Here is a 20,328-nt window from a genome sequence, read left to right on the forward strand (position 1 = left end):
ACAATGATAGAGAATGACGCCGTTTTGCAATGCATCGATTAAAGCATTGGACAGCTAGAAAGGCCAGCACCGAATAACTAGATGCATAAACAATGGTGAATCCGGTTAATGTGGCAACAGGAGACAAAGCTGGATAGACAATAGCAACAGAGGCTTGATTATATATGACTCTAATCAATAGTGGGTCACCACATGCCAGAAACAGATGTTAGTTTCAGGAAGACAATATAAATTAATAAAAGAGCAATGCAACTACAGTTAGGAAGGATAATCTTGATTTTTTTTTCCTTTACAAAACCAAAAATACATATTTGAAATCAGTATTCCAATGCTTTCCAAGCTTATTTGGCATAATGTCAGTGGTGCATTCAAAAGCTCTACAAAGCTGCATTACAAAAGCCGGATAGGCCACTAATAATCCAAGAGCTAGCGACTTCTTTTATGTGCTCTACAGGTGTCATGTGTCTGTATACAGCCGTCAAGCAACAGTTTACGGATGCCTAAATAAACCACAAATGCTTCCTTCTAAGTTAGATTAGTGTTCACACAGGGTTTTTACATCTCCGCTCTGCGTGAGACATTAACCAGACAGCTGTCCCACTTCAAGGTTTATAATAAACCTTTTTTGACGCTTAAAAAAATACAGCCACAAACAGAACTGTGCCAGCAGTGTGTATCCTCTGAAGCTCTAACCTATTATTTGTCTTGACAGATGAGGAGATCCAGAAGCTCCACAGTTGGAGGGTGATTTGTCCCACCCATGTACCCAGGAGAGTAAACATGAAAAGATGTTAAACAGGGTTAGAGAGTATCAGACTGATGGTTTAACTATCTAACCAATGAAGAAAAACTGGAATATTTATTTGGTACTAATACCTGAATAGATCTGTTTTGTGTTCCCGAATTGTTTTACATTTTAGCTTATGATTTATGATTAGGATCATATTTCTACCACCAGCTTGACCAGAGCTTTTGAGATGAACGAAATGTATCTCAATCGACCAAAGGACCAGCTTGCTGATTCTACATTAAAAGGTATAATTTCTCAGAAATTATGTGTCCAGATTCATCAACATGACTTAATTGATGGATGGCATTCTTACACTTCCACCCTTCCTCCAGAAAATCCATTATCTCTGGCCATGGAGGGGCCCACAAAAAATGAGCCAATTCACTTTGCCTACTGTCGTAAGTGGATTGGCTACATGTTTGTCAATCAAACATTTTGCGTACATGCCCCCGGTATGTTATTTATGTAGGCTCCAAAGGTAACGCTATTACGCTGAAGCATGAAGAAGTACCCCTATGCTTGTATACTGCTGCTGTTTTTTTGAGTCATTTGTTCACTCGTTTGTGTAAATTGGAGCATCAACGGCCGAAAAGAATCCTGACAAACCTAACTGGAAAAGAAAGGCTTTCTTCGATGCAGTTGAAGAAGGGAGAGAAAGTGGGAGAGAACGGAGCCAGCTAAATGTGTGTTTAGGAGATTCTTTTGAGAGATGGCGTGCCCTGAAGGAGCAAAATAGACTGAAAATGGATGCTTTGGTCACAAAACTTCTGCTGGACAGGTAAATTACATTTGATTCTGTAGTAAGTTGTGGCAGCAGTAGCGAGAACACACCGGAGACCTCCTCTTCTTAAGCCGGGAATACACTGTACAATGTTTTGCCTTTTTCGGGTCGATTCTCAAGTCATGTGAAAATTTTTCGATCGGGCCAACTTTCAGCTTAGTCGTGCGTCGTGTTGTATAAAGGGGGTAATGAGGGCCGATTAGCTTCTCACGACCACCTCCTGATCAGGAATCGTGAGGTCCGGAGAAAATCAAACATGTTTGAAATTTAGTCGGATATCATAAGATTGCATCAGAGCATCGGGCCGCACAGTGCGAGAACACCTGTGAACTTTTAAACCCTGCAGTTTCATCGTAGAAACTGAGCTTTAGCTGCGTGCAACGATTGAAAATATCACACAGTGTATGCCTGGCAACAAACTTTATCAGTAATATACAATCCTCCTTATGCCGTTTCCCTCAGATATTTTCTTACAAGCTTTTTTTTTTTACTGTCACATAATTTCAGGATTTGGAGAGGGAATGAATATAACAGCTGTGTCCTACAACCCTCACAAGATTTTAAAAAGAAAAGTTAATAAAGATAAAATGGTAAATACTCTAAAGTAAAAGCCTCAGGTTGCAGCTGTAACTCAAACAAAAATAACTCATGCTATACCTATTAAACAATGTGAAGTCTGAAGCAAGTTTATGACTCCATCTGTGTAAATGTGGGATTTCCGCTATGAAACTTAATAGCCTTCTTTATGATTCCCACCTTTATTTTTACAATTGTAAGGCCACCATTATTTGAAAACAGAGGCAGGTTCTAACAAATAAAGGGTACCTATTTATAAGTCACGTTATCATGCCTCCAGAGCTCTATTCTAAAGGTGTGAGGGTGATGGAGAAGCTTGTTACAATTGTCAGCTCCAGTTTCTCGTGCAGTTCCAGCTTGGGTCGGCTGGGGGAGGGTTGGGGTGCTGATTTGCAGAGTCTGCTGCGCATCACATAAAAGCAACCTCTAAAAAGCTCTCAGCAGATATAATCAGCCCCAATTTGCAGCTGAATGCTTCCATTATTATAAAAATGAGCAATCTCTCGCCATGTGTCGATTTCAGCAGAAGGCTGGGCTTATTTAGCAGGAGCTCACTCTGACAGCTTAACTAACGGGAAGCATTATCTTCAATCAGAAGTCTTTGTGCTGCTTCCCCCTGCCTCCGCCATCAGCGTCAGTTCCTATATGCTACAGTGCAGAAGTCATTCTGTGAGCATCTCCTGGTAGAGTAGAGAGGGGCTTTAGAAATGCAGAAAAGAGTCACACCTAATTCTAACAGCAAGGTATCATAGGACAGAAACAGTAACCCACCTGTTGGAGTATCACTCCTGCTTAAAGATAACATATATTCATCCATATTACCTGAACTGGCTGTGTGTTATCATTGGAAATGACTTGTATACTTCATAGTCCTACAAGCTGTAAAAATACAGCAGCCACCCATTAGACTTAAAGTAATGTACAGTATTTGAGAATTTAAGAAAAAAAAAAATCAAGGAAAGCAGGAACGCAACGTAATCACTTTCCAGGTCAGGACTTGAACATTTTCGAGGTTTGTCATCATCAATAAATAAATAAACTTTCAAAGCCAGTGTAACTATCCTGCACAATGTTAACTTTATGAAGGACAGCACAGTGCTGCCCCTCCCCCACTTGATGCTGAGCACCCTTGTTAATCAGATGAAGCCACCTGAGTTTATTTCGGTTTGCAAAGCAGAAAATAAATCAAAAATCAAATTGTTTTTTTGAAATTTGTAAGAATCCAACTGCAGGCTAGTTAAATGAGCAGATAACGCTTATAATCAGCCAGCTTATAGATAGATTGTTTTCAGAGTTTTACTCTAAAAAAAGGAGCAAAACAGCTCAAAGTGTAACATTCTACTCAATAAGCATTTAAACTTTGAATCCATCAAAAAACAACATGGCAAAAACAGTGTTTGGTTCTATATAAATATGGTTGCCCTTATGTTTTCTTTGTTGCACCTAATATATCTCCAGCATCTATAGATTTCACGCTGAATAGGTTGCCAGTCTATCACGATGCCCTTAGATAATCAAATGTAAAGACTATTTAAATAGATATGAATTAATCAGTTCATTTTATTTCTAATTTAAATAAATAAAGAATTTTAACTGTTGCTCCATTCAGAAATATTCTTATTAATAGGTTAAGCATTGTCTTATATATTGTTTTTATTTTAAAGAACATTTGAAAAAAGAACACATAATAAAATTTGCACCAAAAGAAGAAACATTTAGTTGTTTCTTATTTTTTACTAATTCTGGCAGAATGAACCTAGTAAATAAGCCAACTATTTAATTTAAGTTATATAATTTTGAAGAAAAAAGTGAAATGGGTAATTTCGCTTTATTCTTAAAAGCACATCGACAAAAAAAAAAAAAAAACACTTGGTACAAAACATCACATGGCTACATTTGTCTTTCGTTCCTAAAAGAATGACATCTTTGAAGCCAAAATAAAAAGGGATTTAACTTGAAATCTAATTTTGGAAACCATCCACACAACAATTTTTATTTTAAGCAACTTGGCAAATTTGTGTCACCTCAGTTAAAATACAATGTCTCATCAGCATGTCGAGGGAAGATTTCCGGTTGTCAAATCCAGTTTCGTTTCAATTGTATTTTAGACCTTATCTAAATCCAGTTAAAGGAGCTATTGGTTGGTATGCGACCACAGTGCTGAAATCTTCATAACTGAGCACTTACAAATATTGAGACCCCTTTGCCTTAATCATTCTTTTACAAAAGTTCTTTAATTCCAGTTAAACATCCAACATCCAGTTTAGATCATCCATGCAGCACATCGTTAACTCGCTGTTCTTGTTTTGTTTTTTTTACAGCTTAATTAGGAGGGGTGCAGAACTAAATTGTTTTTCACCTTATTGATCGTTTGTTCCATCTCAGATTGTTGTTAACACCCTTGCTACAGCAACCACAGCCACAAGGCCCTGTGCTCACACATTTCCAACTCCCACGAATAATCACAGTGAGGTTTGACGTGAAATGGAAACTCATCATACTGGCCCCATAGAAGGAGCTACTGATGTTAAATAAAGTTTTATGGACGGCAGGAAAATTAACATTCAACTGCAAACTGCATATAACAACAAATTTAGTAGCAGATTTATATACTGCTAAAAAAAATAAAGGGAAGATGAAGGCAACACATAACTTCAATCAAATCAAACTTCTGTGAAATCAAACTCTCCACTTAGGAAGCAACACCGATTGACAATCAGTTTCACATGCTGTTGTGCAAATGGAATAGACAACAGGTGGAAATGATTGGCAATTAGCAAGACACACTCAAAGGAGTGGATCTACAGGTGGGAACCACAGACCACTTCTCAGTACCTATTCTTTCTGGCTGATGATTTGATCACTTTTGAATCTAAGGCTACGTTTACACTGCAGCCTGAAGTAACACAAATCCGATTTTTTTGCCCATATTCGACCTGGATCTGATCTTTTCATGGCAATCTGAACAACACAGATCCGATTTTTTTCCAATCTGACCCAGGCCACCTGGCTATGTGGTCCTGATCATGAATCTGATCTTTTCAAATGCGACCTGTGTCTGAACGGCCAGGTCGCATTCATCCGACCTGAACGTCATTAATACCCGACAAAGGTCACCATTCGGCATCTTGCTACGCAGAAGCGGCAAGAAAAACAACAACCATGGCAGATGATGATGTGGAGAGCAGCGTTTGTGTTTAAACATACTGAAAAGATTGAGTTTTTATGGTTGGGAAAGACAGCTAGATGCGTGCCGGCACTACCATCCATGTTTACTTCCGTAAACATGGAGCACCGTGGCCTGTGACGTCATTGCGTCCTCTACTGCGCATTCGGGAGACTTGCGATGTATGACTGCAGTTCACATAGGAGATCACATACAAGTCGGAAATATGAACAGCAACGCAAAAAAATCGGATTTCACAAAAAAATCGGAATTGAGCATCAAGGCCAGTGTGAGCGTAACCTAAGCGGTGCTTTTACAGTCATGGTAGCATGAGACGACTCTACAATATGTAGAGTCTCAGACCCTTTGGGAGACTATGGGCTGGTGAGGCTGGCCCTGGATTCCTCTTAATGCAGGACAATATTTTCCTGCAAGATGAAGGTATTGAAGCAATGGACTGGACCGCCTGTTCCATAGAACTGAATCCGCTTGAACACATCTGTCTCTATCCATCCACCAACGTCACATTGCACCACAGACTGCCCAGGAGTTGGTGAATGCTTTAGTCCTGGTTTGGGAGGAGTTCCCATTTACCACCTCATCAGGAGCATGCCAAAACATAGTAGGGAGGTCACACTGAGCCTCATTTTGACCTGTTTTAAAGAAATTACACCAAAGCTAGATCATCCTCTAGTTAGTTTTTCCACTTTAAAAATTGTGTGCAACAGGCCTTCATTGGTTGTAAAAAATTGATTCCCATTGATAAATTTTGAGTGATTTTGTTGTCAGCACATTCACATTTGTACAGAACAAAATATTCAATACCGTATTTTCACGACCATAAGGCGCACCGGACTAAAAGGCGCACTCTCAGTTATGTGTGCCATTTCTGTATTTAACACACACATAAGGCGCACCGGACTATAGGGCGCGTTTTTTATATACAGGTACATGTCCTCTCAGGTGGATTTTCTCACTTAAAAACATATTAAAACTACTTTATTCCCACTGATCACAGCAAATAAAGCTGCAAGGTGTATTTATTACAAAGTATTATTCAAACCTGGGAACCAGCCGTGAGAGACACATCGCTGATGACACAGGGCTGTGATTACTCCTCTGATACAGTTTATTGAGGCATAAATTAACTTAAAACATAGCAGCGCGTTGGCGGTGCGTCAGATGCTTAAACGCTCCCGACGTGCTGCACCAAAACGCGCTGCGGGACCTTTTGCTGCACCTATACGCGCGTCAACCATTGACTTTGCATGTAAACTCGCTGCTTCTGCTGCACCTGCTGAGTCCGGTTCACACCGATGTCGAGCGGTTGAACAGCGAGCACAGCGTTAATTTGTTTCCCCATGTTTTTCACATCAGCTGTGAGACGGGCACGCATGGAGTTACATATTAACAGCGATGGTGAGGGGTGGAAAAAAAACACCTGGTCTCCTTACATTCAGCCACTCTTTCATCATCTCCTCAATGAGGTGGTCTCAAAAGTCGCAGTTACAACACACATAGGGCGCACCGCACCATAGGGCGCACCGCACATTTTGAGGGAAAAAAAAGACGTTTAAGTGCGCCTTATAGTCGTGAAAATACGGTAATACAATTTAATTCATTTAGATTTAGGATGAGTTATTTGAGTGTTCTCTTTATTTCTTTGAGCAGGGTATCTCATATTTGACCGTTATAGACATTTCTTTGTATCCATGTAAATATGGTTTGTTTTCTGCTATTATTAGTTTCCCTGCTTATTTGCCCTTTATTACAGATTGGTAAGTCACACTTTGGTGATTGGACAGTGTGGGGAACCTTAAAATAACAAACATTACCAAGTTGTCAGTAAAAAGAACCCACTTCCTGGAACCAATGTGTTTTTTCTCCACAAACAGACACGAATAACCACAGAAAATATTTCCCACTTAAACATAATTCCTTAGTAGTGGCATTTACTTAAAATAATGCATTAAATAAAAATGTGTTGCATTTACTAAGAATACCATTTATCATTTTATATGTATTGCTTTAATTTGAAGTGGAGATTGATTTGAATGGGAAGCCAAAATAGCTTTTTACTGACTTACATGAGGAGTAGGAAAGCTCCCACATATGTTGACATGTGGCATGTCATATAGTTTGTCTACTTCCTTTTTTTCCTTTATTGTATTGCATTTTTGGATCAAACATGATTTATCAAAAAAAAATAAATAAATAAATAAAAAAGCATCATACCTTAGATCTCAAGATAAAAAACAAAAAAAAAAACATGCAAAAGCCACTTATTTATTCATAATGATAACAAAATCAGTTACCATGAAAGTTCTAATTTTCCCTCATTCATTTGCAATTTTACCAGTTTATGGGACCTTAATGCTAAAATCTGTAATTCTTTATGGGCCCCTTTTGTTCCAAATTTTTAGAAAGCTGCTTTGTTTTGGTTTAATTGTATAAAGATTGCCTGGCGTGCATTAATTCAGGCTTTATATAATTTTACTAGTGTTATTTTTGAAGGTCTAAATATGTTTACATATGCACAGACTCTCTCTCAATGACTTCCTTGTGGTCACAATAAAAGCTAAACTTTTCGTGGCTGAGTTTGAGCCAGACTTTCATAAGTGCTATAAAGGTGAAAAGCTGTTCGAACAGTTTGGTTCCAGATTTGAAACATCCATTTACAGGTGGTTAATATTTACATTTTTATATTCTCCAACAATTAATTTCTGTGGTTTGGTCATTAACACAAGACCTGCATTTAAATAAACAACATGCACAAAAAAAGGTACGCATGTGCTGCCTGTTGAATTCAACATCCATATCTCTTTGCACCTTCTTAATAGATCTGCTCTGTGCATGCAAACACGTTTGCACTAGGGATGCACAATATAATCGGCCCCCTATCGGTATCGGCCTGTATCGGCCTTAAAACTGAATATCGGACATCGGCCGCCCCAACGATATTTAACCCGATATTTGATCAGCTTCTGAGTTTCTAAAGTCTAAAAAAAAACAACAAAATATAACTTGTTCTTCTTCCTCAAAAACTTTTTTTACAGACTTAAAAATTTCTAAAGACGAGGGAAAAAATATTGATACATTAAAATATCCCAATATCTTCATATGCTGATATATTGCCATTTAAAAACACCATATCAATCTCTTTTACTAATGAAATATTGCTACATGTCATCGTTATGCTACGAAATCCCCCAAAAATTCATGAAATTTTGCCATATTTTTATATGTTGATATATTGACGTGGTATCGATCTATTTTACTAACAAAATCTCACAAAAATTTGCAAAATATCACGAGAGTTTGTAACAGAACGTTGAAATTTCACGAGATTTTGAAAGTAAAATAGATCAATACCGCGTTTTTAAAAATCAATTTGATATCAACATATGAAAATATATTTGAGTATAATATTTTTCATAGTGTCAGAAATGGATAACAAAACTGCTATTTTCAATGACTACTTCTTTTTGTCCAGTTTTAACATCGGTATCGATATCGGTTATCGGCTACATGAGTTTTAAAATATCGGCATATCGGATATCGGCCAAAATCCCAATATCGTGCATCCCTAGTTTGCACACGTTATAAAATGTGCAAACCTTGTAAAGATGGGGTCCATTGTGTCATGTTCATTAAAATGCATACATTTTAACTTGAGTTTGTCCTCTTAGCCGCTTAACAAACTGACTAATTTCCTAAGTAAATAACTAGATTCACTCACTAACATTTACGTTTAGAAAAAAGTGTCCATCTAGGAGTAAATTTACTGCATCATAACTCTTAAATTCAGGAAAGTTTATTGATATAGTGTCAAATAAGTTAAATAACACAAAATGTACTTCATTTTTATTTGAATATTTTTCTTTTGAAGTTTCACTCTTACATGAGACAAATTTCTGTGTAATGTACCCACAATAAATAACTTCAAGGAATCAAGAGCAGACATAATTAAACCAGAAAAGCATCAGACACATGTAATATTAAGGTGAGGTAGGTTTGCATACAAGCTCTGCTGCTTTAATGTTTTCTATCTGGAGAGGCTCCAGTGCCATTTAAAGCTAATGTACAGTAAATATTAGATACTGTCATTAAACCTTGTTCAAACATCACATCTCCAACTGTAAGGGTTGGTTTAATATATTGTATTTAAAAAAAATGGAATTGGAGAAGTGCTTAGTTTGCCTGAATTTTTAATATTGTAAATGTGTTATTTGTATTTTGTTTTAGTCTTTAAACAAGAATTTGCAAAAAAATATATATTTTTGTCATCGTTTTTAAAAAGGTTCAACCTCATCATGCAGCTTATCTAAGAAGAGGGAAAAAAAGGCCCTCATTAATAATACTTGTCAGTTATTTTGATAAAAATAACTTTGACCTCTATTCAGCTGAGTTAGCATCAGTATGAGGTTGAATATTAAACATGAAGAGGAAGCTACCATTAGCTGTCAAAATCATTTAGAGAAAGTGAAGCCATTGATTGAAAGAAATGCTCTGCACTTTTGCAGGCTAGTTAGGCGGGTTCAGATCCTGGAAAGTCGCACCCACACACTCTGGTGATGTGAGTGCTGACTTCTCCCGGCTGGTCAGACATATTCTGCCAAGATGCAAGATAAACAAAGGTTAAGAGAAAAAAAAAACGTCTCTCTCAGCTTCCATAGTCTTGTCTCAACTGTCTGAGGCAGTTTGCTTTGTTTGCTCAGTATACTGTTTACATAGGAGATGTGAGTAGCGAATGTCGTGATCCGCATCAGTGTGTTTATTCTTTCCCTGCTGGATGTACAAAGAACAGTCTCTCTGGTATAATAAAGTGTATATCATGTTGTTGCTGTTGGCAAATTTATATTCTTAGCACCATCTTACAAAGCCATTACCGTGGTGTTGCTTTACGTTTGGAGAGTTTGGCAAATAAGCAGAACATTCTTACTCCTGCTTCAAATCACGAGAGATAGCAAGGGGAACATTTGAAATCAGCGGGATCTAATTTCCTTCAGAGCTGCTCTATTTTTGGATCAACTGATATGGTCCTGATAGAAAGAAGTGCATTTATATACTTGCAGGCCAATTTGATTTCTTTCCCTGTCATGGGACCTCTGTTAAAAAACACACACACACACAAAAAAAACAACTTCCTGTCGGTAACGTTGAAAGGAAGTCTGGCATCTGTTGTTGGTGAAATAATTACATTTCCAACCAAAAGAGTTTGTGGCAAAGGGTACAAAGTAAAAATAGGGCAACATATGACGCTTTTGAAAAAAGAAATAAATAAGAGAGAACTGTGTAAAGGAGGTTGGGAAAGCAGATCCAAACAAACTGGAGCTTCCTGCCAAATAAGAAGATAAAAGTCTTTTTCATCTAAAAAAACAAATGATTGAGAACACTGAAAAGCTTTAGTTTTAGTTTATTTCCCTACTGTTATTCTATTTTGTTTCATTAAAATAAAAGTTTCCCTTAAAAAGTATCAACCTCCTTACCTGTGCCAGTTTACACTATTTTGGTCACACTTAAAGGCAGGAAAGAGGATTTTGTGGTGGAAGATATGTCCAATGGCTGTTTGTGTATTTTTGAATGGTGCGCATGCGTCAGTGCCACCTCTATGCTGGAAACGCCTCTGCCGGTAATTTTGTATTTCACAGAGAGGCAGCAAAGTCCCAGGATTCACCTAGTTAGCAGGAAATCTCCACAAGAACAAGATGTGTCGACCGGCGTTATCACTGTACATGTTTCAGAATTTGAAAAAATACAGTACCTACTAGAGAATTAAATGTAATATACCAAATAACATTTAATTCAGACGAAGTTTTGCTACTAAAGCATCCGTTTTCAGACTCTCCTTCAGTTCACGCCATCTTTGCAAGAATCTCCTAAACACACATTCAGCCGGCTCCGTACTCTCCCACTTACTCTCCTCTTTTCAAATACATCGAAAAAAGGCTTTTTTTTTCAGTTAGGTTTGTCAGGATTTTCTATTTGGCCATTAATGCTCCAGTTTACACAAAAGAGTGAACAAATGGTTAAAAAAAAAGCCCTAGCAGCAAACAAGCATAGAAGTACTTCTTCTTCCTTCGGCGTATTGCCGGACTAATAGCCAAACAGCGTATGAATTATGCTTGGAGCCTACATAAATAATGTACTGGGGGCACGAGCATAAAATGTTTTGACTGTAGGCTAAGTGAATTGGCTAATGTTTTGCAGGCACCACCACAGCCAGAGTTTATGGATTTAATTTTATCTTTTTGGGGAACCATAAGTGCAAGAATGCCAGCCATCAATTAAGTCATTTTTGATGAATCTGGACGCTTAATTTCTGAGAAAAATCTACTTTCATACTTTTAAGTATTTCATATCAGAGATAGGGAATTTCATTTTTAATCATGATTTATGCTGTTCCAGTTTGAACAATGACAATTCGTTTTGACCTGGACTTAAACTTTGGCCATTTCTCACTTATACATTTGCTTTACTCACCCACTTAGAGGTGGATTTGTAGCAGTGGCGGCCGGCCCATAGGGGGCGCTGGGGCACCGCCCTCCCTGATAAGAAGAGAGAAACGTAAAATATATTTTTAGAAATTAACTCATAAATGTCAGTTTTACTCTCTAGAGTGTGTACCTATAAGCAAAACAAATTATATAAACTACATTTCCCTATCTACTGTCATTAATTTGTGGATTTCCACAGACAGACTCCTACCGTCTCTGTTCTGGGGGCTGTGATCAGACAGCCCCACATTTGCAGAGAATCTGTCAATCATGTACTATTGCTAGGTGAATTTAATGGCCAATCAGCGTCTCGGAACTTTATGGTCTTGGGGCGCTGAAAATACTGTGCTTTAACAGGCTTCTGAACCCAAGCGCAGGTGCAGACAGTTAGAGGGAAGATGGCGAATGTAACGAACGAGATGCAGCTTCCACCAAATTCGGTGAGATCCTTATTTATCTACCCGTTTGCCAGAAGAACATCCCTGTTGTAGGATATGAACATTTCATGTCATGGTTATTGTGACTGTGAGGAATCCACCTCGTCGCTTAAAACAACCTCTCTAACTTTGCGCGCCACACACACATTCCTGTTATACTGTGTTTGTGAGGACCAATACACTCGCGCTGAGCCCAGTAGCTCCATGAACTTAAAACACACAAGCTGTTCCTGGTTACCTGCTGGCGTATTGAGGGTGCACACTTAATATTTCAGTGGGGTTAGCCGTGTGTGTGTGTGTGTGTGTGTGTGTGTGTGTGTGTGTGTGTGTGTGTGTGTGTGTGTGTGTGTGTGTGTGTACGTGTTTATGCTACGGGGACTTGTCATCTTCAGTCTGGCTGCGTCTTTGCTGGGTTCAAACCCAGTTTGGTGTAATTGAATAAGTCAATGAATCTGTGTAAAAGAATTAAGTTGTAAAAATTATTTGTTTTTGTACATCAATTGTTTGTGGAGGTAATATATGGACAAAACTGATTTATGAGAAGAAATCAGAAATAAGAGAGCCTGTAGGGGCTTAAACTATTTAATGAGGGCTGTGGGAAGAAAAGCGGCAATTTTTGTTTTCTGTTTCTTTGTTACATTGCTGGTAACTGGAGGGAGGCTGAGGCCCAGAGTATCTTGTACATGTTTAGTTTCTTTTGCACCCTGTTTTGAGTTTTTGAGCACAATAAATCACCAACACCGGTAACCCGACTGAGCCTGGATTCTTGGAGGCCAAAGAACCCCGTCACAGTGACCCAAATCATTCCTGTTACTGTTATTATATAGTAAATTAAATCATTACTGTTAAATTGTATGTATTGTCCAAATGTTTATTTGAATTCTTATTCCGGATTAGTTGGAGACATACACTAGGCTATATCAGCCCCACCAAAAATATTTTTCACCAGCCGCCACTGATTTGTAGGTGTCCGATGGATCATGTCCTGTTGCATAACCGCATAAGACCTTGAGCTTAACAACCCTGATGGACAGATGTGCATCAAGGATTTTTGGTAGAGAACCGAATTCAAATCTATCAGTTATGGCGAAACATCCAGGTCTTTAGCAGTAAAAAAAAGAAAAAAAAACAGACAATCACATCATCATCATTACCTTGTTTGACTGTTCGTACAATTTCTTTTCCCTTGTTACCTTTTTGTCAGTGCACCAAACATCTTCCGAAAAGTTTAAGCGATTACGATCGTTTTAGGAAATTTGAGACATGCCTTTGTGACACCGAGGCTCAAAAAAGATTGTGACCTTCGGAATCACCAGAACATAACTTTCTGGTTGTTAAATCAGGAAATCTGACCTGATAAAAGTGAGGCCTGCAGTGCTTTAAATGATGATATTAAATATTAAGGGGCCTTCCAGAGGAGATGATGACGAACTCCTGGACTAATCGTTTAAAGTCGGCTACTCACGGAAAGGTTAAATACTGTTTCGTGTGTTCTTTACTTGCAGATAACAGCCTTGCAAAGGCTTTGTTCCTCTTTACTTTACAATTAAATATGTGTTTGATGCAAGCAGTTGTGAAAGCTATGCGATGGCGTGCAAGCCGCCTCATGTAGCTTATGCCATGGATTTCAATGGCATGTAGAGTGTGTCACAGTGAAACCAAGCATTTTTCTTCTGGCTTGGAAAAAACAACACCAGAAAATAAGTAACATTTCATGATAAATTAACATTATGCAGTGTGAAAAGCAATGTTTCATCATATAAGTGCATAGAGTTGACTTTGGACAGTATAAAAGGAACAGGATAAAGGACCTTTAAGGGTGGAAAAAAGGAATCTATACGGGGGTGCACATACTTTTTCCATGGTCCTCAAAGTCACTGGTGTCACATTAAGCAATGCATTTTTGCAGCTGATGGGGGAAAAAGCCCTCCAGATGAAATGGAACAAGGAAAATGCCTGTGTGAACGTTGGTTGTCTGTCAAAGCAGGAACTGGGAGGCGTTCGGGGCTGACCTCTGAGGGCAAGGACTTCCCAAAGCCCCTCTGCAAAACAACTGCCGACCCGGCAGCTGACAGAGGGACGCAGACCACTGTTGCCGCTCTCCCCTGCCTGCCTTCAAAAGTCACCATCTCCCCCATTTCATCTTCATCCTGAGCCCCACCAACCAAGGCAAGAAATTGAAACCGTGTGAGCGGTGAGAAAGAAGACTAAGGAGCAGATATTACCTTGCCAATATGATCTGTCTGGAATGTGGCAGTGCCTTACTGAATTTGAACAGACATGTTTCTAATGTCAGACATGAGAACAGATTAATGGGAGAGTTAGCAAAGTAGTACAGTACAGACCTTACACTCACCTTTTGCTTTTGTCAATTTGCACAACCCTAAAACTAATTGGATAATATTGGAATCTAATGTGAGACCAACATAAAAAAGAAGCAGTAAAGGAATGAGAATATCACAGGATTTTCTACATGTTTTAGTGTGCAGTAAATTTGTATATAGCCTCCTGTGCCATTTTTTTTTTTCTTTTTTCTATGGACCACTTTTTGCTTTAGTTATAGCAGCAGGTTTTCTGTGAGGGTTTCTATCAGTTTTGCTCAAATATTGACTAAAAATTACTGCTCTGCTCTTAATGAAACATTACCAGAGCTCAGTTAGATGAATAGGAAGAACCTGAAAAATAAAGTCTTGCCATAGATTCTTAGTTTCATTTAGGGCTGGACTTTGACTTGGTCATTGAAATATGAATATGCTTTTACATGAACATTGCATTGTAGCTCAAGCTGTATGCTTAGGGTTGGTGTAAGGCAAAGCCTCCACCACCTGCAAAAGTGGTGTGGCCCATCCTATTCCAAACTGGATTTGGTGCACTAGAAACAGACTGAAATCCAAATCGGCCCCAAAACACTAACCCAAAGCACAAAGCCTTCGTCAGCCATATTAAGGACCGTCCCAAATCATGCAGGTAGCGTGAGTGGACCGTTCAGATATTAAAAAGCGAGTTTGCATCAGTGCACTCGCTGGAATTTGGCAGCAGGTGTAACGGCGACCAATTGGTGAAAGAAACGCATGCATTCAAATGTAAGTTCCTTTGATTTGCTGCATCTTTGTTACACTGACAGAAAATTACAAGTTAGCAAAAAGAAAAACAACTCCTCATTGATCCCAAAATGGATGATCCTCTTTCAAATTGCTTTATTTGACTATATTCATTTTGTGACTTCATCGGGGGTAACATTTGATAGTCAAAGGAAGGGCCGGAGTGGAGGATTCTTCTCCGGGGGGAAGCTATAACTTCAAAAGAAACGTATACCAAAAACCAATCAAATGTATGCTAAGATATCACACCGGTGTATTTACATGAATACCAACAAAAATATTTTAAAACTTTCTGAAAAGTGTTTTCAGTCTGCAATCCCACGTTGTGGTGAGAGGTGGTATGCAAATTACCGTAAGTATAAAGTTGCTTTTAGCTGGTAATGGTACTATCGTTTGCATTAAACAGGAACGCAGGTACAACTTTAAACGAGTCTATGGGCAATGCTTTTTGCGCCCCAGGGCGGAAATGCGTTAGCAATCCGACAACGAACTAAACAGCTTTACTAGACATTAAAGATTAATTTATCCTGCACATCTAAAAAAAATATATTAATATATTTAAAAAGTATTTTTATTTCGTAATTTCTTTTTGTTTGTTTTATTATTTCTTAATCGAGGTCAATGGGTGAGTAGGGCGGTGCCCTAGCGACCTCTATTGACCAGCTGCCACTGGTTAAAGGTTAGTGTTTAGGGGGCGGTTAGGGATTGGGCCACAGAGAGCAGAGTGGAAACATACAGTATTACGGGTGCTAAAGGCAGTCTCAGTTTGCAACAGCACTGCACACAGATGACAAGTATGCTAGCTTTTTAGAGAAATTCCAAGTCGAGAGGAAGAGAATGCAACCTTTCTTATTGTGTGAAATACAAAATAAAGCGGGACCTATTGCCTTGAAGATAGCTTTTAAAGCACAAGCATGAACAAATGGCCTCTGGCATCAAGATTATTGTAATTGATGCAGTCAGTAAATGTCATATTTTAACTTGTGAAAGTATTTCTTCTGAGAAACATCCCTCTCATCATCTTTCCAAACATCCAGGTAGCTTAATTTTTTTTTTCTTAAATTAATGCAGAATATGCTATTTTTGGGGTATTCTTTTTTTATTTTTTGTTATTTAAAAAAAACAGTACAGAGGCTCTTCAAAATGTTGTTTATTGGACATGGCTCTCCAAATTTAAATAAAAAAAACTGCAAACTGATAAAGACAGAAGCCAAAGTATTTATTATATTCCTCTTTATGAATGATAATTCCTAATGTATAACATAAATAACAAGAAAAGAAGAGAAAGTACCTGCTGTGTATCATGTTATTTTCTGATTTACAACATCTAGAGAATTGTGACATGAAGAGAGAAGCCATTTATTCCATTATGAAAAAACAAATTTTGTCACACAGAGACATTTCCACTCCTCAGCGGAAAATGTGCGCCTTCATATTGGGGAGTTCTGCAGCATGTTACATGAATTATTTCCCTTTCAAAAACACAGACCTGTAGCAAAGCAAGGAAAACACACCCACAACCTCCCATTCCTAAAGTGAACCCTGCTCCATAAGACAACACACCAGAAAAAAATCACTTTGAAAGAAGTCCCTAAATGCAACGGCGTGTGCGAATGATCCATAAAAAAACAGGTGGATTCACTTTACCAATTAAGTGATTTCTGGAGTCCGTTTGAAGGACTGTTGATTTTAGTTATTTGGATTGCATAAAAAAAATGAAAACTTTTATTTAACATGACAAAATGTGCAAAAGTTAAACATTTGCGATTTTAAATCAAAAACATATTTGTCCGTTATGCACAGCAAAAAACACTTTAAGAGTTTTAATGAAGCAGTAATGATACTGTCCGACCACTGACAGATGAGCAAAATGACCTTTAATGAACTATGAATGAGCTACTGGGTAGAAGTGCTTTATTCCTCAGTTGTTTTCGTGTTACTTGTGCTTTCTCTGGCCATTGTTCAAAAAAAGCAAGCAGGCCACTCCCACCAAGCACTTAAAAAACACTCCCATCACTGGAACATTAATCAGCCCATGAAGACGAGATAAACCTCAGCCCAGCGTTTCGTTTAGACCATTTTCTTTTTCTCTTTTCCCATTGTGGAAAAGCAGGATGAGTGAACATTGACTACATATGTCCCTTGTGGTGCTGTCACATGCTTGATGTGGGGGGTGGGCAACAGTTTACGCTCATCATGTGTTTATGCTTGCAAGCTGGATGCTGCAGAGTGATTGAGTCACTGCTGAGACCTAATCGTGTTTGTAAACAATTAGGCAGCATTTAACAAGAACAGACCAGGCATGCATGTGTATGAAAACATTGAGCCCTATCTTTCCCAGAAGCAACCAGCAAGGGTTGGTGTTTTGCATGCAATTTGCATACCCAACCTGAAGCAGTGATGGCCAGTTTTTACTATCAGCAGCTCTGAACTTGCATGTCTTTGTGTTTTGGTTATGGCCATGGGAGGTAACACGCAACTTATTCAGTAGCCAAGCATTTCTCTAACTACTTATTAACAAACACTGGTCTAGTCTTGCTCAGGGGGAAAGGAGTTGCGTATTTACAAAGAAGGTGTTACAGATTAAAAACCATTTCCACTGTAGCAAGTAATCTACAAGTTGCATATTAGAAGCTGTTGCAGCTTTGAAAATAAAAAGGAATTCTTGACATTTCATCCTGGAGGTTTTCTAGGCCGATAAAACTTGCAACACAACACACCTCCAGGCTGGAATGTCTGAGATACCCGAAAATATCCCAGTGCATTAACCTAACTACGTCAGATGATAGTAATACTAGTGAGTAAATGGCCCCGATTGTCCACGGCTTGGCTTTAAGTGGAAGGAATTTCAGATAGACAGATTATCACATTCACAAGTCTGCCTGTTCTGGACACCATCTCATGACTCTGTTTTCTGGCTGAAAAAGTGTTTGTCTGGTTGTTTTTAGGTTGGTTCACAGGGTGAGACACAGGGTGAGAAAGGCTCACAGCGCTCCTCTCTTGCCTACAGGCCAATTTTTCCCTCCCTCTTGTTGTTTATATAAAGTTCTGTAACCAAACCCCACTCTTTACTCCCTTAATATTGCAGCTGCTGATCATACATCCACACGGGTCTCTGTGTAAACACGGGCCTTTGCTCTTAGTGAAAAACAATGAGTAAAGGACAGGATAGCCGGGCTGCATTTGAAGATATTCAAGGATGGATTTCCAAATGAAACAGAGGTGACATCATTGTGAAGTCATCTAGCGGGGAATATGGAGGTGGGCCCAGTAATGCAACACCATACATAAACAACAGGCAGCTGTATTTATAGGAGATTGTCTCATGGTTCTATCTGCCTCCATAAATCCTATTATCTGATTTGCAGCCATTCGGCTGCCCAGCACCCAACAGGAGGAACAGCTTGGTGTGGTCAAAACACTCAGACTGTGTGCATTTATCACCCCTGTAATGTCTTGGCTAAGAAAAACCATCACATATTTGCTTGATTAGACATTACATCATTAAAGCCTGATAATGCAAAATGAGCATCAGAAAGCTTTTCAGTCATAGCTGTCTTGCATTAATCAGATCTAATCCAAAATAATGATAGGACCTCTGCTTTGTAAGAATAAATATGCAGAAGCAGAGGCGTAGCCAGAAAATCTTTATAAGGGTGGCCAGGCAATAACCAGTAACCACCGAGAGGGGGGCCGAAAATTGACAGGCACCAGAACCTGAGGGTCAATCTACGCCGTTCCAACAGGAAAATTATTTAGCAAAACATCCATATTTTCTAAATAAAGACAAACTATACTTTCCTACAGCCTTAATTTCCTTTAGCCAAATAGATGCATACATTTAAATATCCATGCTTTCTAGATAGATGTTAAAGTGGATCAATCTTTTCCATTGTCATTACTTATCTACGTTTATCAATAATCATCCTGCATAAAATTGAAAGTTACAAGTACTATTATCTACATAAATTGATTACTTAATAAGTTTTTATTAAAAATAGTGATTTATCTATGATTTCACTGAAGACTCCCAGGCAAGGCAAGGCAAGGCAAGGCAAATGTATTTGTATATCACAATTCAGTACAAAGACAATGAAAAGTCATTTAAATAATTAAAATATAGGAAAATAAAACAGAATCAAAGCAAGTAGGAAAAAAAGACTCCTAGATGAATGCAAAGACACATAAATTTCTCTTTACCCCATAAAACACAAAATCTAGTTCTGAAAAGAGCAGGAATTCTGTACTCAGCATCTTTAATGTTAGTATATTGATGTGCATAATTAACCGCAGTGTTTTTTTTATCAGGTAATTATAAATATATAAAAAAAATAGTAAGTAATAGATGAAAAAATGTAAATGTTTTGAATATTCCACTTGATTATTAGAGGGGTGGGGGCACCCCTGACCCCCCCATCCAGCTCCGCCCCTGTGCAGTAGGAGATCTAGTTTGATGCACCTGCTCCACTCATCTAAGATGCAGGTGAAAACAAAAACACTGTTTGGCCCAAAGAAAACAGGTGGGTTACCTCTGTGCCAAACTTCTACACAGACTAAAAAGTAAAGCGGAAGTTTGCTCCACTCACATATCTCCTCAGCTTTTTCTCCGGGGGTGATTTCCTCAGCCAGCCCTGAAAGATGATTTCTCCTCCGCTCATGGTTGCGCTGCTGTCGCTCCTTCCTTTAGAGTGGCTCTCAGAGTGCAGTCAGCCAGGGATACATGATGGTTCAAAGCGCTGCTGCGGCTTCTCTGCTGCTCTCCGCTCCCCTCATTTCAAATCAGAGCATGGGACAAGGTCGCTCCCTGTCCCAAATAATATGCCGCACAAAAATAAATAAATAAAAAGAAGCAATGGCAAGAAGAAATGGAAAGTAGGCACGACCCGGCCGGGTGACGGTAATCCGCAGGAGGAGAGGTAGAGAACTGATGCGGGGCGAGGAAGTATCTGTGGGCGTCTGCAGTTTGTTTTCCCAACTCAT

At 38.7% G+C, this 20,328-nt stretch overlaps 1 protein-coding gene across 2 annotated transcripts in view; it reads right to left on the minus strand.

The window, feature by feature from the left end:
- gab2 (GRB2-associated binding protein 2) overlaps window positions 1–20,308 on the minus strand; it is a 64,707-nt gene extending 44,399 nt beyond the window's left edge. For both annotated transcript variants that reach the window (XM_038282845.1, XM_038282844.1), the window contains exon 1: window positions 19,935–20,308. In XM_038282845.1, coding sequence (XP_038138773.1) covers window positions 19,935–20,006 — 72 coding nt within the window. In that variant the 5' untranslated portion in view covers window positions 20,007–20,308. The remainder of the gene's footprint in view (window positions 1–19,934) is intronic.
- Between the last annotated feature and the right edge of the window lie 20 nt (window positions 20,309–20,328).

This window comes from Cyprinodon tularosa, unplaced genomic scaffold (genome assembly GCF_016077235.1).
Source record: "Cyprinodon tularosa strain WSP-4 unplaced genomic scaffold, ASM1607723v1 ctg188, whole genome shotgun sequence".
Lineage (NCBI taxonomy): Eukaryota > Metazoa > Chordata > Actinopteri > Cyprinodontiformes > Cyprinodontidae > Cyprinodon > Cyprinodon tularosa.